This window comes from Drosophila willistoni, chromosome 3R (genome assembly GCF_018902025.1).
Source record: "Drosophila willistoni isolate 14030-0811.24 chromosome 3R, UCI_dwil_1.1, whole genome shotgun sequence".
Lineage (NCBI taxonomy): Eukaryota > Metazoa > Arthropoda > Insecta > Diptera > Drosophilidae > Drosophila > Drosophila willistoni.
In genome coordinates this window covers 16,519,888-16,544,438 of record NC_061086.1, presented here as the reverse complement: position 1 = coordinate 16,544,438, position 24,551 = coordinate 16,519,888, and the positions used below count along the sequence as shown (strand labels likewise).

At 39.4% G+C, this 24,551-nt stretch overlaps 6 protein-coding genes across 8 annotated transcripts in view; 4 read left to right on the top strand and 2 right to left on the bottom strand.

Moving 5' to 3' along the window:
* The first annotated feature begins 224 nt into the window (after positions 1-224).
* LOC6651274 (splicing factor 3A subunit 1) lies at positions 225-3,282 on the top strand. 2 transcript variants are annotated; one of them, XM_002074149.4, is made up of 8 exons: positions 225-331; positions 392-515; positions 622-786; positions 841-1,012; positions 1,069-2,591; positions 2,654-2,811; positions 2,869-3,039; positions 3,097-3,282. In XM_002074149.4, the coding sequence occupies exons 2-8, from the start codon at positions 404-406 to the stop codon at positions 3,196-3,198; spliced, it is 2,403 nt and encodes an 800-aa protein (XP_002074185.2). In that variant the 5' UTR covers positions 225-331; positions 392-403; the 3' UTR covers positions 3,199-3,282. The 2 variants fall into 2 exon arrangements, with proteins under 2 accessions (XP_002074185.2, XP_023036600.1); XM_023180832.2 differs by having other exon boundaries at positions 259-331; positions 622-1,012.
* On the bottom strand, positions 3,215-5,872 carry LOC6651273 (xylulose kinase). The gene is made up of 6 exons (XM_002074148.4): positions 5,735-5,872; positions 5,139-5,260; positions 4,254-5,081; positions 3,978-4,199; positions 3,729-3,918; positions 3,215-3,660 (listed from the first exon to the last, which is right to left on the bottom strand). The coding sequence occupies exons 1-6, from the start codon at positions 5,792-5,794 to the stop codon at positions 3,418-3,420; spliced, it is 1,665 nt and encodes a 554-aa protein (XP_002074184.1). The 5' UTR covers positions 5,795-5,872; the 3' UTR covers positions 3,215-3,417.
* A 128-nt stretch (positions 5,873-6,000) lies between these two features.
* LOC6651272 (ER membrane protein complex subunit 2) lies at positions 6,001-7,487 on the top strand. The gene is made up of 4 exons (XM_002074147.4): positions 6,001-6,085; positions 6,206-6,614; positions 6,670-6,826; positions 6,900-7,487. Exons 1-4 carry the CDS (start codon positions 6,052-6,054, stop codon positions 7,179-7,181), a joined length of 882 nt encoding a protein of 293 aa, XP_002074183.1. The 5' UTR covers positions 6,001-6,051; the 3' UTR covers positions 7,182-7,487.
* Positions 7,488-7,598: 111 nt separating this feature from the next.
* On the bottom strand, positions 7,599-9,015 carry LOC6651561. The gene is made up of 3 exons (XM_002074146.4): positions 8,835-9,015; positions 7,807-8,777; positions 7,599-7,743 (listed from the first exon to the last, which is right to left on the bottom strand). The coding sequence occupies exons 1-2, from the start codon at positions 8,879-8,881 to the stop codon at positions 7,928-7,930; spliced, it is 897 nt and encodes a 298-aa protein (XP_002074182.3). The 5' UTR covers positions 8,882-9,015; the 3' UTR covers positions 7,599-7,743; positions 7,807-7,927.
* Positions 9,016-10,365: 1,350 nt separating this feature from the next.
* On the top strand, positions 10,366-12,061 carry LOC111519432 (probable serine/threonine-protein kinase DDB_G0278509). The gene is made up of 4 exons (XM_023180373.2): positions 10,366-10,470; positions 10,538-10,758; positions 11,012-11,557; positions 11,620-12,061. The coding sequence occupies exons 2-4, from the start codon at positions 10,738-10,740 to the stop codon at positions 11,896-11,898; spliced, it is 846 nt and encodes a 281-aa protein (XP_023036141.1). The 5' UTR covers positions 10,366-10,470; positions 10,538-10,737; the 3' UTR covers positions 11,899-12,061.
* An 8,999-nt stretch (positions 12,062-21,060) lies between these two features.
* Positions 21,061-24,551, top strand: part of LOC6651558 (zinc finger protein 395) — a 139,063-nt gene continuing 135,572 nt past the window's right edge. The window contains exon 1 of one of the 2 annotated variants that reach the window (XM_047012900.1): positions 21,061-21,884. In XM_047012900.1, the coding sequence (XP_046868856.1) occupies positions 21,297-21,884 (588 nt within the window). In that variant the 5' untranslated portion in view covers positions 21,061-21,296. The remainder of the gene's footprint in view (positions 21,885-24,551) is intronic. The other variant, XM_023180748.2, reaches the window with a different exon arrangement.

Below are 24,551 nucleotides of genomic sequence, written 5' to 3'. Positions count from 1 at the left end.
GTTGGACTGTGGTATTGTCAAAAGTCAATAAAGTGGGTATTATTTTTTAAATTTAACCAAAAACTCTTAATTTTAAACGGACATAAATCAACCATACACCGATATTTTCTGACATTGACGGATTCTACCACCACCGCCAATAGTGCCATCGCTATTTTGTCTTCTCAGTGGCGCCACGCAAGTTGCAGAGTTCGATTCGAACTCAAACGTGTTTTGTTGTTTTTTTCTTGCGGGTGGTTGCCATTTTCGTAATTAATTTTTTTTTAATTTAAAATCGAAACAAAAATATAATTAACGTCAACGGCGTAACTTGGAAACGCGAGTCTTAGTGGTAATAGAAAACAGAGGTATTTCGGATCCAGAAATTGTTAATTAAAACCTTTGCCGGCAGCTACTAAAAACGATGCCCACCGCTCTTGACGCAGAGGTTGCCAACGAGCAGTTCGGAAATGACCAAGCCAAGTCCATGTCGGGGCCAATTATTGGCATAATATATCCACCGCCGGAAGTTAGAAGCATCCTTTTCCATAGAAAAAGAAAAAAACACATTTTTGCACATAATAACCATTTCACTTTAAGCGTTTTCCATATACTCAGTGTGTTGATTGTAACTCAAATTAGATATCGTTGATAAGACCGCCAGTTTCGTGGCACGTAATGGACCGGAATTCGAGGCCCGCATCCGTCAAAATGAGTTGGGAAATCCAAAGTTTAATTTCTTGAATGGCGGCGATCCCTACCATGCCTACTACCGGCATAAGGTCAATGAGTTTCGCGAAGGAAATGGCAAGTACCGCGATATCAATGTTGGTTATTGTTCTCTAATATCTTCTTATGTAGATGCTGGGATTACTGCACTTACGGGTCTAAAGCAGCTAGCCGTGACTAGTGCGGCACAGCAGCGACAGCAGGAGCTGTTGAAACAAGTCGTGGAACAGCAATTTGTACCCAAGGAACCACCGCCAGAGTTTGAATTTATTGCTGATCCACCATCGATTTCAGCTCTAGATCTGTAAGCCAGAATGGTGTATATTTAAAACCACTAATCTAAACAGATCTTCATTGTAGGGACATTGTTAAACTGACTGCGCAGTTTGTAGCTCGTAATGGTCGCCAATTTCTCACTAATCTTATGAGTCGGGAGCAGCGCAATTTTCAATTTGATTTTCTTCGGCCGCAGCATTCGCTTTTCCAGTACTTTACAAAGCTATTGGAGCAGTATACTAAAGTACTGATACCGCCCAAAGATCTGTTGGGTAAATTGCGCACAGAGAGCGCTCCAGGTCGCAGTAGCATGAACCAGGTGCTTGATCAGGTAAAGTATCGGGCAAATTGGCAGCGCCATCAGGAGGCTCAACGTAGACGCGAAGAGGAGAAGATAGAGCGTGAACGTGTCGCTTATGCCCAGATCGACTGGCATGACTTTGTGGTTGTGGAGACTGTGGACTATCAGCCCTTTGAATCGGGTAACTTTCCGCCGCCGACCAATCCCGATGAAGTCGGAGCCCGTGTTCTTATGGAAGAGCGTTTGCTCGAGGAGGAGGGCGGCGATATTGAAATGCAAATTGAGTCGGATGACGAAGAAGACACCATTTTGGCTGCTGCCCATTTGGATACAGGCTTAAAGTTATCTCAAATGGAGAATCGCGTTGGCATTCAAATGAAGAATGTCACTTCCTATAGCCAGCCGGTTAGTGCTAAACGCGATAATACCCAAGTCCAAGATATGGACGAGGCCTCAAGCGATGAGGAATCACCGGGAACAACAAGCAAGCTGCAGCCAAGCGTAGCACCCATGCTTCCGCCAACACACGACAAGGTTGTGGTCAAGAAATACGATCCAAAGGCCACCCAACCCAAGGTTCCACAGCCAATTACTACTGACGAATATCTCATATCGCCCATTACGGGAGAAAAGATCCCTGCCTCCAAGGTTTCGGAGCATATGCGTATTGGCCTTTTGGATCCACGTTGGGTCGAACAGCGTGATAAACACACTGTCGAAAAGATCAACCAGGATAATGTCTTTGCCGCTGGCACAGCAATCGAGGCCAGTCTCAAGCAGTTGGCCGAGCGACGTACGGATATTTTCGGTGTGGGCGACGAAGAGACAGTCATTGGCAAGAAACTCGGTGAGGAAGAGACCAAAAAGGATGATCGTGTCACCTGGGATGGTCATACATCCAGTGTAGAGGCAGCCACTCGAGCGGCACGCGCTAACATCACTCTCGAGGACCAAATCCATCAAATCCACAAGGTCAAGGGTCTTTTGCCCGATGAGGAGAAGGAAAAAATCGGTCCCAAGCCAGTGGGAAACAAGGCCACGCTTTCAGCGCCGCCGCAGCCACCTTCCTCCTCAAAGTCCCAACATATGCATGCTCAGAGTCAGCATCATCAAGGAGGCGGCGGTGGTCATCATTTGCATCATCAGCAGTCACACCATCATCATCAACATCAACATCCACCGCCTCCACAGCATCAACATCAGCACCAACATCCACCTCATCAGCATCCAGGTCATCATCATCCGCCGCAGCAGCAATCGCAGGGCAATCCGGTTATGATGATGCAAATGCGCCCTCCCATGATGCGTAAGTACAGCGTTCTCAATCATTTGAATGTGTTAGAAATTTCTATTATATTTCCCTTGCAGAAGCCCCCTATGGTGGTGGATACATGAACATGCAGCCTCCACAAATTTCACCGGCTCCTCCAGTAGATCTGAGACCCATGGAGGAAGAGCCGCCGACCAAAAAGATCAGAAGCGAAGACAATTTGGTGCCAGAAGCTGAATTTATATCTTTGCACAAGGTGCGTCTTCCACATTCTTCCGTGTAAAACATCATTTTAATCCATTCCTCTTAACAGAGTCCTGTGACTATCCAAGTGCAAGTGCCCAATACCGACAAATCCGAATGGAAACTGAATGGACAGATGATTGCTATTACATTAGCTCTCACCGATCAAATTGCTCAGCTCAAGGCGAAATTGCAGGATGAAACTGGCATGCCGCCGGCTAAACAGAAAATTTTCTATGAGGTAATCAGCTTCAGCCACATTTATTTTCTTATTAATATTCGTATATTCTTTCTGCAGGGCATGTTCTTCAAAGATAGCAACACGATGGCGTTCTATAATCTCCTGAGCGGGACCACTGTGCATTTGCAGGTCAAGGAGCGCGGAGGACGCAAGAAATAATTTCTTACTGGAACACTAGTTCTGTAGACAGTTTATTGACGAATCGTTTCGCATAAATTTGTAATAAATGGGTCAATCACAGTAGAATCTAGTTAATTGCACTTAGGTCTTAAAGTATTATCAAATGGTATATAAAAAAATTCGTGGTCGGAGTCAGGATTAATTGGAATGTTGTAGGGAATGTTAGGGTCGCCGAAGCCAGGAATGTTGGGTTGTTTGTCAGTGGGTCTTCTGACTTTCATTTTCCAGGATGCGGGCCATGTCACGGTATCTTTGTAAAAGCGGCTCATAAATCGATTCGCTATCCTTGTTCGGTTCGCAGACCAGCTGCAGATGATTGGGTGTCAGGCTTAATATATAGTCACGATAGCCGACAATCTCTATCGAGGGATCACGTTCATGCAGGTACAGAGCATAACTGGCTCGGTAAGCAGCTCCCAAAAGGGCAGCCTCACTATCGGTCTAAGAGAAATATAGGAAAAAACAAATTAGTTCGAGATTTAGCTGGAGCAGAAGCCGAAGATATTCACCTGAATGTGGACGGGGGCATTGAAAACGTCGGCAATTGTTTGCAATATTGATTTATTAACGGAAGCACCTCCTGTGGCCAGGATTTTCGTTTCGCTGCCAAAATGAAAGCCCATATCTTCGGCAATGGAACGATGATGAAGCATTTGTCCCTCGATTAGGGCACGAATCTCAATCTGTGGTGAACTAAATCTGTAGAGCAAGAAATATGAGAAAATTTGCCAGGATTAATAAGGGAACTGCCTACGCACTTGATCACGCCTTTGGCAGCATCTGGAGAGGTGGGCACAATGTCTTTATTCCAACGCAAAATACCCTTAGCCTTGGGAATAATCTCCATTTCGTTAAAGTGCACGGCCGTATTGCCAAAATTTCCACGTGGCGTTGACTCAAGTAATTCGTTGAATTTCTCCCAATTGCCATTGGCTTCTGTTTTGTTCATAGCCTCTCGGACAAGGGAGCCGTTTCTGAAGCTAAATTAAACCTGTTGCTATATCAATGTGCAGAATTTTGCGAGAAGCACTTACCACAATAGCCCCATGTACTCGTTTATCTCTGTTGGATGGCATAAAACGTGACCCTCTTCCAAATTGGGCGGATCTTCGAGACTCATCATTAAGGTATCGCTAGTGCCGAGCGAGATACTAAGCCAGTTCTTGTCCACCAGCATACCGGCAAGAGCCGATGGATTGTCCCCAGTGCAGGCCACCACTTTGCATGTGGTGGGAAAGGAGAAACGCTGTACAAAATAGTCAGATACATCGCCTAGAACGGCAAGGCTGTTCACTGGTTCGCCCAAACGATCATCCAAATCGGGGGCACAAGCATTAAGGCAAGCTTTGGACCAAGTTTTCTGACGGATATCCAGCAGATTCATGCCAGAACCGTCGCTAAAATCAATGGCGGCCACCTTGCCCAAAAAAATTGAGGCCAGAAAGCTGCTGACAAGAGAGATTCGTTGGGCATCTTCGTAGGCGTGCGTACGTTGTTGATATATCTTGCGTATTTGTGGTCCCGTGAAGCGGGCATAGCATTTTGAGCCAGTCAGTTGAACCATTTCCGTATGTCCACCAATGGCAGTTTCCATCTCAAAGCATTGTTTACCCGTCGATGCGTCCATCCAAATTGGTGTGCGATTTACAACGAATGCCGAGTCATCGATTTGCATGTGAAGAAACTTGTCAGGATCAAGATTCTCCAATGATGTAATGCCGTGCTTCGACCAATAAAGGGAGCCATGTTGTTGCCCCGAGCCGCTTATTGCTGCCACGGTGGACAGATCGGCTTCCTGCATTACTAAACGATCCAGGACAATGTCCATGGCCTTTACCCACATCACAGGCTGCACAAAGAATCTGTGACACAGAGATTAACAGTTTAATTAGGGAAAACTTTTGTTACAGAGAACCTACTCATATTTGTTGGGACCAGGATTAGCTCCTCCGGTGGTACGAAATTCTGGCAAATCGCTGTCAAATTTAACCTCGGCCGATGTGACAACCTCCAGGCTTGAGTTTAGCAGGATGGCTTTCAGCTGGAAAGAGCGTGTGACGATGACATAGCTGAGTTTCGCGTGGGCGGACACACCTTAAAAGTAACGATCAAACAACGACACCTTCACCACCACCAGCGGACATTAAAGGGCAAGTCAGTGTCAATGCTTGCGTCACGTCCGACTAGCACAATAAATACGTAGTTTATGATTAGATTAAACAAAGGGGGCCAATACTTAAATGCGGCAATAACTGAATTCCAAACCATTGGATTCGGCATCGACATCGGTTAATTGCCAACAATTTGCTGATAAGCAACAAAAAGCAGACGACCCAAGTCAGTCTGGGGGCACCTCTGTGGTTTTGGCTGGTCAACTGATTAGAATTGTTGTTTCTTTTTTTTATGTAGGCTGATGACCTTTTCCAATAACACTTTCACATCCGCCTCCTGCTAATCTCTAATCGGAAACTATTTAGACCACCAACGCCCTCGCACCAACAAATCCTAATCCTACCTTCTGTGTGCTGAGATCGAATCCGAGATAAGTGCGCTTCTCCTTTTCCTGCGGGCTCATTGTGCCTGTTCCTGTCACTTCGAGCTGAGGTTTTCAATTAGTGGCACTTCCACGTAAATTATTTAAATAATAATTTACAAAACAAAAACAACCACTATTTCGCCCCCGCTTTTTATGCTCCCGGTATTCGAGCGAAAGTTCCTTGCTGCCAGTATTTGAGCTGTCAAATATCGTAACAGAAACGATAGTTCTTTGCTTCTGCCCATCCCTAGAAGTTGTAATTTTAATTAAATAGGAATAAAATTCATTTAGAAGACATGTCATTGAACTACGAAGATATGAGTTGGTCAGGTAATTTATCAACCATCCGAAGTCTAGTTGTGCCTTAATTGCCCAATTGTGAAATGAGTTGACTCAATTTTAAGTAAACATTTTCTGTTTTCTATCACTTTCGACTCTGCCCCCAATTAGATGTGAGAGACCAGTTCAGAAAATGGCGTGAGGAGAACGGGCGACACAGCGAGGATGTTGTCCAGCTGTGGGTTGCCGTGTTGGAGGACAAACTGCACAAGACTGGCAATGAGAGGCATCTAATTTTGGAGCAGGTTATTATAGCGGCCCTCGACACGGCTCGATTCGACATTGCGGCCCAGTGCACCAAACAGCTGAGTATTGAGTTTCCCGGCAGTCTGCGTGTGATGAAGTTCAAAGCAATGCGCTACGAGGCCCTGGAGCAATATGAGGATGCCGAGGAAGTTCTGAATGCCATAATTGCCAAAGACGAGACCAATGCCGCACCACGTAAGCGGAAAATAGCCATACTAAAAGCGTGCGGCAATCGATTGGAGGCCATTAAGGAACTGAATGAATACCTGAAAAAGTAATTTGTCATCATGTGTTAAAAGACTTGGTCTAACTTTAATGCACTTTCGCAGGTTCATGTCCGATCAAGAGGCTTGGCACGAGCTGTGCAGTCTGTATTTGGCTGAGGCTGAGTACGGAAAGGCTGCATTTTGCATGGAGGAAGTATTGTTGCACAATCCGCATAGCCATTTGATTCATCAACGACTTGCCGAAATTCGTTATACCATGGTATAATCATTTAAATAACGTTAAACGGGCCAAAAATGATATAAATTAATCTATTTTATATTTTTTTTTTTAGGGCGGCGTGGAGAATATTGAAACAGCGCGCACATACTATTCGCAGGCTCTCAAATTGAATCCGCAAAATTTGCGTGCTCTATACGGACTCTACTTGAGCTGTAGTTTCTTGGCCAACTCCAGGGCAGTTAGCTCCAAACGCAAAGAATCGCAAAAGCTGGCCCAATGGGCCCTAGAACAGGTTTCGGCTCATACTGTCAAACTATCGCCAATTGAGCACAATGATAAGCTTATTGCAACACTGGACAATGCCTTTGGAAGCCTGGATATTAAGGCGAATTGACCCCCAGATCATTCGAATAGCCCAGGTGCAATATCTGACAGAATGTAAACAAATTCCAAATATGCATAGAATCAACTAAGAAACACGTAAACATACATTAATAACAAAACACTGCATCAACGATAAATCATTGCACTGAGTAGGTCTCAGTGTTTATTAAAGTTTTTAAATTTTGGTGTTGGCCATCGGCGCATTAGTTGTTTTTTGCTAAAGAAACCACACACACACACACACACAGACACAATCACATTAGGAGATATGTCGAAGAGAGATCTTGTAATAAATCTAGCAAAATCCATAACTAAATCAGGTTACTTTTCTTTCACTCTTCAAACTGGGTGCGATGGGACCAAATTGCATAATTTCAATTGTCAAAAGTAATTATATCGTATACAAGTTTTTATGTAAATTAAACTATTTGTAATGATTAGAAAAAGTTTATTAAAATTGAGTAAAATATAGTTTAACGTAATGAATGGCTTCAGAATTAAACAAGAAATGTTATTGTAATTCCATGAATTGTCCACTTTGAAGTGCAGTGCGTAATCATTTTGTACATTGCCTTTAAATAATGTATATATATGTATGGTATATATGAATATGTTTATGTGTTAATAACACTTACATATGTGGGTTTTTAGGTGCAATCAGTGACTGCAGTGGGCTGACCGAGCATTGGGGCATCGGCAGAAGCGCTGATAATGCGGCGATTGCGTCTAAAAATAACAGTCCAACTTTTAAGCGAATCAATTGGTGGAGGAGCAATTGCCATAGCTCTTGCCGATGCTGCTAAGCGTCTTTTTATGCTGCTTGAAACGGAAGAGTTGACGAAAACCTAGAGTGGGTGTCAGAGATTTGCAGCCCGTTGAAAGCTTCTCCGAGTTGCTGGCAGAGTCGATCATTTGGCCTTGTGACGAAGACACGGTATTGCGGCTCTGTGAACCACTCCCAATGTCTCTGCCCACACATTCGCTATTCAAGTACTTGAGATTGGGCAGCACTTGGAGTATATAGTCGCGGGCGGCATAGGTGGCTCCGCTCTCATGGCCAAATACTTTGCGAATGCCTGGATTGCCCATGCATGCCAATTGCTCCAAGGAGGGACACTGTCGCTCTATTCGATGTATCCAGTCGGTAATGTTCGATATGTCGCAGTTATTAATCCACAGAATATTAAGGCTAGGCAAATAGGGTAAGCTATTTAGATCCAAATTGACATTGCGATCCAGTATCAAAGTGTGAAGATCTTCGAAAAATGATAGAAATTGCAAATTGCGAAAGTCATTGTGACTGAGATCCAGACATTTGGTCTGTCCTGCAAACTTGTCAGCCAGGCGACGCGGAATACTGTTCAGATTCTCATAGGCCAGCGATATGCGTCCATGATCCTCGAGTATACTGATCGAGGCATCATCGCTGGCATAGCTACTATTTGATATATTCCCACTGAAGGAGTACGGATTCGGTGAAATCATCTTGGCCTCGCTAGCCAAATAGACGTCGTTATAGTCGTAGTCTATGGGCGGTCCAAGGCTCTCCAGTGATTGAATTTTGGCACAGGACTTTAGGACAGCGTTCAAAGAGCTATTCGCATTACTGTGATTATGATGAGATGATGAGACAAAATTGTTACCCTGAAGAGCAATGACCTACCTGTCTTCGGAATGAGAACCAGAGCCCGATGTCGATGCCTCCGACATAACTATAACATATTCAGATAATAATTTCGAATTTAGAGTACTTTGTTTACTTGCGAGGCGAATGCTCAGTCTGGTCCAGTGCTAGATGTGAGACTGAAAAGAAAGACACGGAGTTCACTGATAATCCCAGTCTTTTACACTCACTCTGATAATGCACACACAGCTACACACATATGTACGTATATATGGGTTCTTCCTATGTGTGTCTGTAGATTGTACAGTTGTAAACATTTGCCATCTCAATCTTTGCATCGCACTCGAAGCACAAGCACAGGATTACAATGAAGACTGCATACTCTAACTAAATTCCCTAGTCTCTAGAATAAATTATTCTTTATTTTCTTAAAGACATTAAACAAATTGTAGAAGTACTTACTTACTACTAAGTACTTATTGAATACTATTTGAATTAAGGTTTATTAAGAAACTTTTTAAGAATAAAGCCTAGAAAAAGAGTATTGGTTGCTATTGATCAATTTTAGACCTCATCACCTGATATACTTACTTGAATATAGTTTTACTATTGCTTTACAAACTTGTTACTAATATTATATGTACCTAATTTCGAGGGTATAAAACACTCAAGTCTGAATACTTATGATTGTGTTTCTTGTTTGCATTTTATTCAAACGGTTCAACCGTCCAAGCGTGGGCTATAAAAAACGATTTGTGTCATTGTATTGCGAACAAAGCCTAAAATTAGGCACTAAAAATGTTACTTGAGCCAGATCTACTAATTGTATCAAGTTTACTCCGAGATAGATACCTTTTTAGTGATCATTTATTTAGTGGACAGGTCGAATTGTGGCAAAGAGACTACAACGTATATATTTATACTCTTATTTCACACGAGCAGAGGAAGAAACAAGGAATCTAAACCAGGGGAGGCACGCACGCAATCAAAAATTAGACTTTGCATATGTGTGTGTGTCAACAAACACGAAGTACTAAACGTTTTCTTGCTTTACACTAAAAAATCTGTTTAGCTAAAATAATTAGATTAAAATGTTTCGAAAAAATTTTGAATGCATTATAATTAGGTCATAAAGGTAATGTAAAATTACACAGGCCGACATTTTCGAGGTCATGAAGAAGTGTTCCAAGTTCAATAGGTCTTTTATAGTAATTTGGGGGTGCTGATCACGGCCCTGTGCCCCATCACGACAGGATTTCGAAAAAAATGCGTTGGAATTATTCAAAATGGCCTCATTTTCAATATTTTCTAGTATAATATAAACAAGTTATTATACTCAAAACGTTAATAATTTTTTTCTGTCAAGCACGAGTCGAATTGTCTCCGAAGTGCCATTGTCTGGCTAGGCCCTAGTCCGGGGACTACCAATCAGCACTTATCTTTTCCATCTATGTATGTACTTTTAAAACCCACCGATAGTCAGATTAATAATTGAAGTACATGCACCTACAAATAGAAATTTTTGTATCATTGATCAAAGAAATGGCAAAGGAAAACAACCTTTCACGGTATAAAAAACAAAGGATGGTTTTTCTTATCAGATCCCTATTACACAGAAAAACAAAACGACTATCAGGTGGTTGGGACATCCTTACGGTGCGGATCCAAAAACAAGGTAAAAAGCACTAACCATACAACACATAGATGGGACAAACGTAAGATTTTTTGACTACAAACGCTAGCCTAGCCATGCACCGACCAGAGAACCTTCGGGTTATTGCCGAATGAAAGCGTAATGTGGGAAGAGAGCCAAGCAGCTGGAAGGCTAGAAGAGAACCAGCGTCGTTTCGATCGCCAAGCAAGTAGTCGATAGACTACGGCGGATAGGCGGATACGCATATCGCTATAATCGAATTAGGAAAACACCCACCACTCAATTAAAATGGCGAAAATTTGTAGACTAGTAAGTGAAATCAAATTATGAAACTAACATAAGACACTTTCAGATGAATCGCTAGCCTAGAAGCTCCTATTTTTATAAGCACTCCTTATTACTTGATTTTTGTTGCAATTTTGAGTCTGGGAGTATTTCATGCAATGACTCATTGCACTACTCGACCGCTCTTGAAAGTTACATATATTATCGCTGAAAACCTAATTTAATGTACATTCCTTTATTAAAATTTTGTAAATTAATGTTTTTATTTTCTTTTAAGACAATGGATTCAATTTGTCTTCAATTGCTGATAGGGATAAGTTTGGTTATGCCACTAAAATCACGGAGTTTTGTTTGGAAGGACTGCGGCTGTTATAAATCCCTGAACTCCAATGGCGGATTGCATGCACAGTGCCTTGGAATTGGCGAAAATTTGGATTGGGATTGTTTGGAGCTACACGAGTTGAATAGTCTGGATATTTCACACAACAATCTCACGGAAATTCCGGCAGTTCTGTTCTCCTCAAGGTTCAGCAATCTTACTGATCTGAATGTGTCCTACAACAACATTACAAAGATTCCCGATACAGTTACCCTCCGTTTTGATCGACTGAACATTGCTCACAATCAAATATCTGAATTGCCCGCTATGCCGAATAATACGACGACTACCTTAAAGGATTTTAATGTTACTTATAACAATTTGACATCCCTTCGTTCTCTGCTAAGTGAGATTGCAGATCATATTGAATCGGAGGGCAACCCATTGAAATGCGAATGCAATAACAACACACTTATTAACCTCATATACGCGCGACTTGGGAATGTATGTATCAATAATATATTCGTTTATACTATAAAAAATAAGTTTTCAATTATGCATTTCAGGGACAACTAAAAGGGGTGATGTGCACGGAAAATTGTACCTCCAAATTTCAATCAATCACAAATGTACCAACTTGTCAAAGACAAATTAATGAGGAGTATAACGAACCAAATATTCCGTGGGACATAACAATTCTAGTATCAGCAGTCCTACTCCTGTTTTATATCACATTGTCTTACAATGCAATTGAAGGCGAAAAACTCTGTTGTTTGATGATCGTTGATTGGCTTCTTTTTCTCGTGGGTTTTGGTTTTTACGTCACAAATAGGATGTATCTTTAGGGTTGTTCAACCCTATGTGTGCCTGGGTCGTCCTACGGAATCGGAACGATTATTTAGCACGGCAGGCAAAATTAATATCGGTTAGACGTTGCTCTTTGAAATCTAGTGTCGTAAACAAACTTTTATAAACCAAAATCTTAAAAATTATCCCCAATTCTTGTTTTTTTTTTTTTATGACAATAATTTAAAAAATAAAAGCTTCAAAAGATTTTATTACTTTTAATTTCAATTAGTTATAAAAAAAAGTTACCAAATAAGTTTATAATTAAAAAATAAACCCAAATCTTTCTTAGTTGCTTTGTTTAGCATTTTAGCATCGCTTTAACTATTGTTGCTATATCTCATTATTCCAACGTTGCATATGAACGAAGAGTTTAAAAACATTGAATGATTTTAAAAATACCGCGCAAACTACGAAACATCGATCGACGTTGAAAACATCGAAAACATAGATGGTTGCAAACAGCTCTAATAATGAGGTATCTTTTCGGCATAAAATGCATCCCTAAATGCACGCAATGAAAAATGAATATGTAAACCTATAGACCTATGGGTCTACTGCACCATGAGGAAGAAGTTAATTAAGTTAGACCTAATTCATTACGTCTATTGTTGAAAATTAACATTTTATTATCTTTTAATATAAAAAAAAAACTTAAAAAAACACAAAAAATTTACCATATGCCATGTTGACTATCTCTCTCTCTCTCTGTCCATTCTTGAATTCATTTATTTAGTTGGTTGTTACTTGTAATATATGTAAATATTGACTAACCGTAACAATGAGAAGCTTTCGCCTTAAACATAAAAGCTTGTTGCAGAGCTTATGCTGCCCCAGTTCTAGAATATATGTTTCTTGTCGCTGCTTTGTCCCAGCAGCCCTGACATGAACGAACAACAAAAACTAGGTCAAGTAAGGCGCCCTTGGATTGCCTTTTTGTCCTTGATGTAGGTGGCCCAAAAATATAATGAAACGAGAACAAAATGAAAAGAGAGCGAAAATAAAAGGCAAAATAGACAAACTGACAGCACATAAATGTGCTATGAATTTTATAATGATTGCAATCAAAAGGAAACTGAAATTTCAAAGCTCAATCAAACGATTTGATGGAGATGTTCTGTATATGTGTATGTGTATGTACATATATGAATGTATGTCATCACGTTTTATCCAAAAAATGGGCAAAAGTGGGTCAACATATTTGCTGTGCTCCATTTGAAGTTACTGTGTGACCCATTTGGGCCATTTATTGAAAGTTGTCATGGCCAAACAATGTCATGACGTTGAAACTAACTAATTTTTGCCAAAAGAAAAAGGGTGCCTCAAGTTCTACTTATGTATATGTAGATGTTTATAATGTAGCAGAATCAAAAAAGAAAACTGGGTTTCAGCTTTATGCCTGTTTACATGATTACAATTGTTCAAAGTTCGGTTGCCAATGAAGACAAACAAACAAAGAAACCAACAAATAACATACATATACATATATACATAGCTCGATTCTGACAGCTGGAGCCAGTTCTCTCTATTCCCATTCCTATTCCCAATTTCATTTCCATGTCCATTCTTATTTCGTATCGCGTTCGTATTCGTATTTGTCTATTGCTATTTGCTTAGTGCCCATATTTGTATTGTCTATACAATCATCTAACATCTGAGCAGCAGCACAGCAACAACAACAACAACAACAACAACAGAGAAACAATGAAAATGCCTGTCTGTTTTCCACGAAAATTTATGACCCAATGTCAACAGCACGCACAGCCATCACCACCATCACCACCATCTCGCCATCTCCATAGGCAACTCTATCTGGTTGGTGCCGCCCCTAATACAACATCGATTTGGGATCAGCAATTGAATTGTCGATCCAACCAACGATCGGTGAAATTAGTTTGCCATGCCAAAAATTCAACTCAAAAGTAGAGAAGTTTTCCCATCCAGTCAAGGAAAGTTTGCTTTTTTTTTTTAGCTGTCAGGTGCTCGTTGTCTGCTGCTTGACCTCATGAGAGTCGTGGAGCTATGAGGAGCTCCATGTAGCAGTTTGGGGAGTTGCAGCGAAAACAGGTTGTCAAAACTCTGGACAGGCTTCTTTTTTTTTTGTTTTTTCTGTTGTTTTTCTTTTTTATTTTACTTTATTTTTGTCATTCACATGTCCAAACTGCACATGACATAAATTTGTATCTGCTGCAACTGATTGTGAGTCTTGTAATGCCAACATCTATCTTGTATCTGCACTCATCTTTGTCTACAATTTATATTTCCTGCTATAGTCTCTCCTAAGAAACTCTGTACGTCCAGTTGCTGTGTTGACATGTGCACATCAATCAGACGACCCTGGTTGGCTGGTAACTTGATTTTCATTATAAATTCTACATCAACTTCATCACCAACCACCAACCACCAGCACCATGACCGTTACCACTTTGGCAAAGAGCAAACAAAAGAACAGGTAAACAATCTAATGATTCCAGCACGCAACTTCAAATGTCATGGATATGGAAATGGAGTCAAATCATAGCCAAACCCCAAAAAGGAACAAAAAGAATATACATAGAAGGTAAAACATTCAACCGAGGGCAGTTGCCCGCCATATGTTGGCTTCCATCAGAGATTTGCGTTTGTGTTTGGCAACTGACAACTTTTGATGGACATCTCAACACAGTCTCGGTGGCATGTTCGTCCACGACCATGGTAACAAATTTGCCAACATGACATGCGCCTTGGACAACTGGGATGAGGCCAGCAATTATAATTATTAAGCAGTTTCAGAGTATCTTTCCTTCTCCCTCTCGCTCTCCCTTTCTGTGTTTTGTGAAAATTCTCTTGGGGATAAATTGGGAAAATGTTTTAGTAATATACTAGTTAATATGTGGGAGCAAATTAACTTTATAAAAAAAAGCTGACTTCCTAATAATCAGCAATACACACCAAATTCATCTTAGAGAAACATTTGTATATTATTTGGGGCATTTGAAATGTTTTGGTTTTAAGTGTAATTTGTGCAAGTGTAGAGTGAGTAGATACTGTTGATTACCTCGATGGGCTTAAATGATTCAGGTGATTAATGTAAAGATATTTGTATATATGTGCAGGTGAAAAAAAACGTATTTTGTTTTCCCTTTCTTTTGATTTTTCAGCTTAGGCTGCATTTTCAGTCCACAAAAATGTGTGTGAAAGTTTGATAATGTGGTACAGTCTTTAAATTTGAATCTTTCGGTGATATTTCTCATATACACGGCCAAAATTGTAAAGGAATGGCTCGAAAATCAAAGTTTTCTGAAGAAGCAATGGCCGGCTCAAAGCCCAGATCTAAATCCGATCGAAAATCTACGATAATCCTCCCAGGACAATGGACGAGCTTTGAAGTCGAGTCCAAGCGGAATGGAGTACTCTATCGCACGGATTGATAAAAAAATTGGTGTATTAAAAGTGTGATTACAGCCAAAGGCCTTTGGACTAAATATTGAAAAAATTCCTTAATCTATAAGTTTTACATTTTCAAGTTTTTTATGGATAATTCGAGCTAAGGAGGAGATAATGAAAAAAAATCTTTGTTTTTCGTTTTATATATTATTAGTGGATTTTTGTTACAAATTTGGAATCGATTAATGCATTTTTGTGGGTTTTACAGCCACTCAAAGTCACAGTATCAAAACATGTATCTCGCCTCTGTATGTAGGTAGATATTTCCTAAAAGAGACAGACAATCTTTGGTGCTTATTGATAGAAAAGAATCGATTTTGGATTGAGAAGAAAATCTCAAAAGGGTTGTTTAATAACTTTTCCAGGTCCAGACAAATTTAGAAGTAGAGGTTAACAGGAAAAGCTAATAGAGAACATGATTTTGAATATAGAAATTATTAATCCTAGTAGATAGATACTACTTATGCATGCTAATTTATATTTATAATTGATACAAGATGCCTTAAAATTTAATTAGCGGCATAAAATGTTTTTGAAAGCTAATTAGTTAAAATTCCATCGCCTTTGTTCATTTCATTAAACAATCAAGTTTTAATTAATAGAAGTTTCTGTGTGCAGGTGTTGTTTGCTATTGCCCTAAAAATTTTCTTGACCGATTGTCTGATTTTGGGGGTAACTTGCACTTACACTTTCACTGCCTCTTAACTCGTTCGACTTGCCTTTATTGCGCTGTTGTTGTCATGGTGTTTTTTTTTCTTGTCTTAACAAAGCCCATTCATTGTTGGACCTAGATCTATGCATAAAAAAACAACGCAAAAGAAAGAGAAATGCCATCTATTCGTTTGTGATTGTGACTTCTATACCCTGTAGTTTAAATGAAGTTTATGAGGATTATGGATATGGGTTATGTCGATTTCTAAACTATATTGATTAGAACAAAGCAAGTTAAAAGTCATTTTGTCTTGTAAATGCATAAAAGCTGCCAAATTTAATATACCCCTGTAACAAATGGCTAGAGGGTATGCCAAAAAACCTAATTGAATGAAACGCAATGACACACATATTTTCAAAATCCGGTTTCGAAGGTAATCGAATCAAATACACTACATTATACGGACAGACATGCCCATACTCATGCCCCAAAAGGTGGAAATGCATACAAAACCGAACAATAAAAACGAGACGAAATAATAAAAATAAAAGCGGCGGCGCCCTTCCAAATACTTTGCGTACTTATACCCGAAAGAGATGGATAAAAGCCTCAGCAGCAGCAGCAGCGATGAAACAGAATTCGTTGCCTCATTACAGTTTTACAAAAGAAATCTGAAAATCCGGTTTGATTTTCATAAAATTCCAATAAAAATTTACAAAAACCCAACAAATACCAAGAGATCTTTTATGCAAATTATGGCATTGACTGCGAGTTACCCTATACCAAGTAGAGGATCCTTTATGTTAAACTCCTTTCAATATATTTTAAGGTCTTACAATTAGTAAGAGTACAAAATCGTACAAATACTGAATAAAATCCACTTTATCCGAAACATTCAGTTTAATAAGAGATATATTTTTTTATGAATACTTTCCCATATCGCCTCTAGTAATCTCGTTTCTAATATTTATGCGATTTCTCTAAAATTTCGTAAACTGATAATTATAAATACATATTAGCTGCATGTAGGCTGTGATTTATTCCACTTTCGTTGCATTCAGGATACGTGACGAGCATTCGAATGATGTTGGAAAGCTTTCATCGTAACCTAGTTCGAAATGTCCTTGTCCAGGACTTTTCCTGCTCCTAAAGGCTGCATCTGTGCTCTACTTCTTAGTTCCCTTCTTTGGTTACAGGGTATAATAAATAAGCCCAGTCATATCAAGTGCAACAGCTGCTGGTGCTGCTGGTGCTGCTGGTGCTGCTGCACGGTAAAATTTTCTTTCCCTTTTGGTTTGTATTTTTTGTGATAAAAATTCCAATTCCAATTCCAATTTGAGAGAATTCGAATTTTAAGGCCGCTGTTAACAGTTAACAGAGTTTCCCGTTCTAATTGTGTGGCTTATGTTCTCTCTTTCTTTCGCTCTCTCTAACGCTCTCTGTATGTCTCACACCCTCGTATTACAATGTAGAAATGATTCTCTTTAATGTAAGAGCGAGCTGGCAGTAGCTCATGCCCTCTCAGCTGTTTGACCTATTTTCCAGTGTATGTGTGTGTTAGTTTGGTTTCTCAGCATATACATTTGTATGTATGTATGTATCCCCATCTCCTTCCATCTAATGCTTATGCTTTGTTATGGTTTTGCCTTTTTGCGTTTCGTTTTCGTAACTCACGGATTGCATTCAACATTCACTTGAGCAGAGCAGCGCAGAGTTGTATCTTTGTTTTCGTAACTGCGTATTTGTTGTAATGTTAACGCTCTGTTGAATTCTGTTTGTTTGGAATTTTCACTCGAGAAATGATTAATTGAATTTATGAGATAGTTCATCTTTGCACTTGGTCGACGTTCTCCAAGCACAGTTAGTTAAAGTAGTAGTTGCTCTTGCCCTTGGTTGTATCTATCAGATACATATATGTACATACATACATACATACATGTACATAGATATGTTGCCCCCACGTTACTATTCTGTTTCGATAATTGGCTTGGCAGTATCTGTGTGTGTGTGTGTGTGTGTGTATTTGTAGATACATACCTACATACATCATCAATTGCAAATCCCTCCTGCCCCAAATCAAATACGCAGTGAATTTTCCTACAAGAACAATCCCAAATGACGTTTCGGCAAAATGCTTCTAGGTTTATAATCCACCCCAAAAGAAAATATTAGGTTAAATTACTACGCAAATCTGTTGCCCATGGCAGTTTCTTTTTTTTTTTTTTTTTTTGGGTTACTCAATGATGAAACTATGTACGCCCAATATTTCGTTTTGTCTCTTTCTCTGGGGCTTCTCCCTATACCGGAGGGCTTCTCCATCGCCAACAACATCGATGTTGTCGTTTCCTATGGTATGCCTACAGAGGTCATTCCAAAGGCAACAACAATGCCTATAACAGCCAGCATACAGCATAAAACGGCCCCCAAAAACTCAAAACATAAAAAATAAGAAGAAGATACCCCAAAAACACTCAACAATGTTGAATACCCAACAATATCAACAACAACATCGTCAACAACAGCAGCAGCAGCAAGAAATAGTAGAAGAAGAAGAGCAACTGGCGATGTAAACAAAATCGAATGAATTTCAAAGAGCCTAACAGCTGAGTAACAGAGAGCCTACAGCTGACACCTACATACGGCTCTCACCCAACCACTTCTCTTTAACTGTTAAATATTGTGACGCTATCAAACCGGCCGGCAATTTTATATTTTATAATACCTCACAATACATTGGGCATTTGAGCATATATACTTTCAAAACTCTTTCTGAGACACCGAAATAAATAAAAATTAAAACAATCTGAAGCAAGTAAGAATTATTTATCCATTATAGCATTGTTGAAAAGATTCTAATGCAACAGGTGATTCTTCTCCACTGCCAATTTAACTCAAAGGACCTTATTAGATATAAGCTTAAACTAAAAGGCATATAATGAAATCAAAATAAAGAACTTTTTTGATCTAAAGTTTTATAATGATAACCCCTTTACTTGTGATTAACGTGGATCACAAGGCGTATACGCAATCACTCAATTTTTCTGGAGTATTGTCGATAAAAAAGAGCTGAAAGCTCGTTTAGAGTTGTGTCAAATACCAATGATGTTCCAATAAATATCGAGTAAATGTATTACATTTTATATTACAGGGTATCCAACTGTTGGACAAGCCTCCTCCACCTCCATCCAATGATGGCTCTCTCTTTCACTCTTAACAGCTGTTTTCGCAACATTGTTGCTCTCAACTCTGTTGTTGATAATACATAAATATAGAAGAAGATTGAGATACACACACACACACACACACACACGCAAACCCAATAGGCAGAGAGATATGTATGCGGGACTTAGTTGACAAGTGCTTGACTATTTTTTTTCCTTTTTTGTTAACTGCGTAGTATTTTTTGTTCGTTTTATTTTTGTGGGGTTAGTCGTTGACGTCGATGTCGACGCAGAGTGTTATGCTGCGAACTGGTCGATGGCGTCATAGATTTAGATAGGAGGTGGGGGCGGTTAACTCTGGAATAGAATGGGAAATCTGCGCTCTTAGTTAGTTTGGTAGGCTTAGTTAGTTAGTTACATAGTTAGTTGTTAATTCTAACAGAATCAAGAATTTATGGAAGTGTTAACATGCCATTGCATTCGTGTAATGGTATTTTTAATGTGTGTATGTATCTCTATCTGTATGTGTATGGAAAATGCATTTTCCTTGTTGGCAGGGAAAATCTCGCACCCTCGCCACTTATGTATGTATGCATGTGTAGATGTGTTTGTGTGTTGAATGTTTTGCTTTTTCCAAGCAGGTAGATGCAATAACACAACAACAACAACAAAAACAACAACAAAATACCCCAAAAGATACACAGATACATAACAGAGAACGAGCAGAAACATAGAGAGTGAGCGAAAGAGAGAGAGAGCAAGAAATAGAGAGAGTGTGTGTGTGTGTGGTGTGTGTTGGTGTATTGCGAGTAACTGTAACTCGCTGCTTTCAGTCTTTGATAGCCAACTCTCGGGTGCGGACCGATAAGCGCTTGTCGTGCATAACCGAAAATTTATTGAATTCAACAAAACACAAATATAAAAGAAATCAGCCAAAACACCAACAAAAAAAAAAATAAAGAAAAGAAAAGAAAAACGTTAAAACGCAGTTGGCCATCAGAGTCACCAACAAATCAAAGGTGCGTTGTGCCAGTGTCAAGAGTCAGTGTCAGTCAAAGAGACTCAATCAATTGCAATTGCAGTTGCAGCAGCCGCGAATTGCATCCCATATTGCTCTCTCTATCTCTCTCGATACACCGCTCTCTCTCTCCCCATCTCCATCTATCTATCTTTCTCTTGGAGATTGTGTACGCGAGTGTGTGTGTGTGACAGTGTGTTTGTGTGTGCATTAATGTGAAAGAAAAAAAATAAAAAACTTTACAAAAAGTGAAACGACCGGCAGCGAAAGCACCGTGAAAGCAAAACAAAAGAAAGAGAATACAAAAAAGAGAAAAATCAGAATTAAATTGAAAACAAAACAACAAATTAATATAACCCTGCTGCTAACCCTGAGAATCAAGCATCAATCCAATCTAAGCCCTTTACTCCAAAAAAAATCCCTTTTCGAATTCTCGAAACGCCAGCAAAAAGGTCAAGCTGACGTTTAAATTGCAGCCCAAAATTGGATTATGCTTAGGCACAAACGCAATTGCCACACCATTCGGATCCCCCCCATCGACGGCGAGGATGTAAAACTAAAGCTAAGGAAGCTTAAGATTTGTGGCAAATTGTATGCACTGCCTCGGCCATCATCGCTCAGTCAGCGTTTGCAGTTCAATCAGCATTTCAATCAACGTATCACATTTTGCCTAGAGCTCTATCATAAGAATATCATCAAAAAATCAACCATTCAACCATCGAATGCCACCAATGATATATTCAAATTAAACAAAAACGTGTCACAGACTTAAGCAATAATCGCGTAGAATTTAATCAAAAACGAAAACAAAAACTCTAAAAAGACCGTGCAACAAAAGTTCAAAATTTCAGTGTGTAGTGCAAGAAAAGAAAAAACTCCAAAACAACAAAAAAAAAAGAAAATCAAGTGCAATTCCCAAGGAAAAAAATTGAGTGTGGAAAAAATGATGTGCTATAAGAAAGCCAAATTCAGGCATTAGAATCAAATAGAGAAACACACACATATACACCATCCACCCACAAAAAGAGGGTTAATCAAGAAACACTTTTAAACCCCACCAATTTAACAGTCCCCATCCCAAACCCCCCCTAAAACATCAAATTTTTCATAATCGAAAAGTTTTCCATATCAAAATACAAAATGTCCACCGGTCGCCGCTTAGCAAAACGCTCAATAATTGGCACCAAAGTGTGTGCTCCAGGACCCGATGGTCTCTGGTATTCGGGAGTCATATCGGATGTTAAAACGCCAGCATCCTCATCATCCTCGAAGGGATTATCAATGGCTCTGGCACCGCCACCCACTTTCCTAGCTCCGGGCGATACACAATTGAATGCCGATACGCGTTATATTGTCCGTTTCGATTTCAAGACACAACAATCGCAACTGTCACCAAATATTGTGTCATCCGGTAATGGTGGTGGTGGTGGTGGTGGTGGTGCCTCTTCCATGTCCACGGATTCGGTAATTGTTGAGACGCGTCGCGCTGCCGCCGCTGCCAGTGTGCATATCAGTCCGGCTCAGGCATTGCGTCGCAATGCCATGATCAAGGAATTTCGCGAAACGGATTTAATTGGACCCGGCTTCCGTTCCATAATAGGCATACAATTGCAGCATGGCCAGCGTGTCTTTCTCACCTACAATGGACGCGAACAGAGTGGAGATGTGGTGCATCATGATGCCAGCAAGGACGAAGTGGTTGTCAAGATTACCACAACTGGAATCGAGGTGAGTGTGCGGCTAGTTTTAGGTGTGGGCGTGGGCGTGGGTGTTAGATGTGGCAGAGTCAAAGCTAAAGCCAGAGGCAGCGATGCGTCGACGACGACGACGACGACGACAACGACGAGCGGCATTAACTATGTCAAGGTTGAAGCATACAAAAAAGTGTACATGCATCTATGTACAAGCTTATTCAGAGCATATATTTACTATATATAGTATATATATGTATGTACATACTTATGTGCAATCACGTTCTATGTGCACTATGCACTCATACATACATATGTATGTATGCCTGGTCAAAAAAATTGTTTTTGAGGGTCGCATTCCGGCACGTAATTGGGTTATTCTCTAGCATGGCCTTCTTGATTTGGTCTCCAAGCGTAGCCAATATACATATGTACATATATATATCTACTATTTTTCCCGATCATCTCAATTTTTGTCCAGGCCACAGCCCCAAAAAGAAATATATATAATTACGTCACTCGCTCACAGATCGAGAGAAACCACATCAAATAGTTTTCAAGTGAAACATCGTTTCATTTTGGGGCTCTCTCTTCCTCTCTCTCTCTCTCACTCGCTGTCTCAGTCTTTCTCTCTTGTGCCAATGACGCCGATGTCGTAATAAAATTTGTTTAGAATTTTTGTTTTTTTCTTTTTTTGAACCCCGAGAAGAGAAAAAACTTTCAGGGCTATCTAAAGATACTCACTTAGCTATAGCAAACAGAGATGCTCTCAACACTTTTTCGACTAATTATATTGAGGTGGGGAACTTCCCAAACTGACAACACTTGTCCTTCAACAAATTTGATTTCAATTAGAAACTTAAGAATTCTGGAGGTATTCCAATTGGGTCACCATCTTTCGAATGATGACGAGTGATAAGTGGATGTTGATCTTCTAAACAAAAGAGCTAACTAATTGTTTGGTTTATAACCTTCAAGAATTGGTGTTTGGAAACTTGCCATGTATTAATTACCTAATTCTTTGACAGACAAATTGTAATAAAAGCCAGTTAAAAATCAGTTAAAGCACGATTTTAAAACTCATTTACAACCCTTTTTTTGGCATTTGTCTTATTCTAGTCTGGCCAATATTAAAGGGTAGATACTGGATTGTATACCTGTGAGAGGTAACTTTTTCATAGAGTTATAGTTTTTTTAACTACCCCCACTCGCCACCAGAATATTTACTTTACAGCCTTCAAAAAAAGGTGGTCTAATTAGCTTCCTATAATTTAGTATTCATAATACATTATTTAGAGTAAATTAAATGGAATTAACTTGAAATTATTAATTATATATTTGAAAATTGTAAACAGCTTTAACAATTTTTAAAGGCCATCAGATAAAACAGAAAATTTGTTTAAACAATTTCAATTGTTAATTTGAACAAAGACTTGCACTATATTCTAGTTAGTATAGATGTGAGGTTCAATCTATTCAATCCATGTTATATAGATTAATTCTCTAAATTGAAGGGGGCTTGGAGGCATTCGAACAAACATCAACAACAAAACATGATCAGTTGAGTCTTTTGTTTCATTTGAGCAATTGCGTCATAAGTCAGATACAGATACAGATATACATACTGATACTGATACATAGATAGAGGCAAAGATAGTTAGATAAATGACGCTGGGCACACACACACACACACGCACACATTCCATATATGTATGTATGCTTGTGGCCACATCCACATATGTATGTGCCACACCGAGTGAACCCAAATTCAGGCGGTTTGCCGGCTGACTGCGCTCCAGAGATGGACCCGACTGCCGGCATCAAGCTGTGATTGTATCTATCCTACTCTAACGCTTTGCATTTCTTTTTAATATTTTCATCTTCTATCTTTATCTTGACGTTTTGCCGTTTTGTTTTCAGCCTGCTGCTTTCCCTGGCAACTAATAATCGCAGCAAAAAAAACACATTTGTAATTGTTGCATTGTACGTTGAAAGATACATTTAGACAAAACCCACACACACACACACACCCAAATGCATATAGTACATAGATTGTCTTCAATGCCAAGTCAGCTGCGCGTATCTTTTCCGTGCGGCGAGTCAATAAATTTGTCAGCATTCGTGTCTCTTCCTCACATTGAAAATGTATCTAACAGATGCGATTAGACTTGATCAAGTTTTCAAAAACAAAGAGAGAGAGAGAGAGAGAGAGCTAGAGATGGAGCAAAGACAAATGTAAAATGTAACTCTAGTTTATCAGATATTCCATAATTTACAAGCTAAATGTGGTTTGACATAATCTTATGACCTCATCATATACCCAAAAAAAAAAAAAAAACACACAAAAAATTGAAGAGCCATTTCAACGTTTTTTTTTGTTTCTTTCGAGTTTTCCGTTGTAAAAAAAAAACCACTATTTGTTTGTTGCTCTTCAATCAACAATTGGTTGGCATTTCGTAAGCGAAACTTGAAACACAAAAAAAAAATATAAAGAAAATGTTATATCTATCTATCAATAGTTGTCCTCGGTTACTCTGCCATGTGATGGTCACGTGTATGCTACACATATCTAGATATACATACATACATACGTATATATATACGTATATAATACTAATATACATTTTTTTTAATTTAACACAGAAAATATTTCAATTTGAATTTGTGTTTTTTTGGTTCGGTTCAACTTGAGCAACTGGCTTTT

What these genes read in the sequence shown, in the direction of transcription:
- LOC6651273 (XM_002074148.4), bottom strand. Translation starts at nt 5,794, where the DNA reads ATGAGCCCGCAGGAAAAGGAGAAGCGCACTTATCTCGGATTCGATCTC. An exon ending in CCTGGTCCCAACAAATATGA is followed by an intron (nt 5,082 to 5,138) that starts GTAGGTTCTCTG and finishes TCTGTGTCACAG; the next exon opens with ATTCTTTGTGCAGCCTGTGA. An exon ending in GAGTACATGGGGCTATTGTG is followed by an intron (nt 4,200 to 4,253) that starts GTAAGTGCTTCT and finishes GGTTTAATTTAG; the next exon opens with CTTCAGAAACGGCTCCCTTG.
- LOC6651274 (XM_023180832.2), top strand. Translation starts at nt 404, where the DNA reads ATGCCCACCGCTCTTGACGCAGAGGTTGCCAACGAGCAGTTCGGAAAT. An exon ending in TCGATTTCAGCTCTAGATCT is followed by an intron (nt 1,013 to 1,068) that starts GTAAGCCAGAAT and finishes TCTTCATTGTAG; the next exon opens with GGACATTGTTAAACTGACTG. An exon ending in AATTTATATCTTTGCACAAG is followed by an intron (nt 2,812 to 2,868) that starts GTGCGTCTTCCA and finishes TCCTCTTAACAG; the next exon opens with AGTCCTGTGACTATCCAAGT.
- LOC111519432 (XM_023180373.2), top strand. Translation starts at nt 10,738, where the DNA reads ATGGCGAAAATTTGTAGACTA. An exon ending in TGGCGAAAATTTGTAGACTA is followed by an intron (nt 10,759 to 11,011) that starts GTAAGTGAAATC and finishes TTTTCTTTTAAG; the next exon opens with ACAATGGATTCAATTTGTCT. An exon ending in TATACGCGCGACTTGGGAAT is followed by an intron (nt 11,558 to 11,619) that starts GTATGTATCAAT and finishes TATGCATTTCAG; the next exon opens with GGACAACTAAAAGGGGTGAT.
- LOC6651272 (XM_002074147.4), top strand. Translation starts at nt 6,052, where the DNA reads ATGTCATTGAACTACGAAGATATGAGTTGGTCAG. An exon ending in CTGAATGAATACCTGAAAAA is followed by an intron (nt 6,615 to 6,669) that starts GTAATTTGTCAT and finishes GCACTTTCGCAG; the next exon opens with GTTCATGTCCGATCAAGAGG. An exon ending in CCGAAATTCGTTATACCATG is followed by an intron (nt 6,827 to 6,899) that starts GTATAATCATTT and finishes TTTTTTTTTTAG; the next exon opens with GGCGGCGTGGAGAATATTGA.
- LOC6651561 (XM_002074146.4), bottom strand. Translation starts at nt 8,881, where the DNA reads ATGTCGGAGGCATCGACATCGGGCTCTGGTTCTCATTCCGAAGACAG. An exon ending in GGTTCTCATTCCGAAGACAG is followed by an intron (nt 8,778 to 8,834) that starts GTAGGTCATTGC and finishes TCATAATCACAG; the next exon opens with TAATGCGAATAGCTCTTTGA.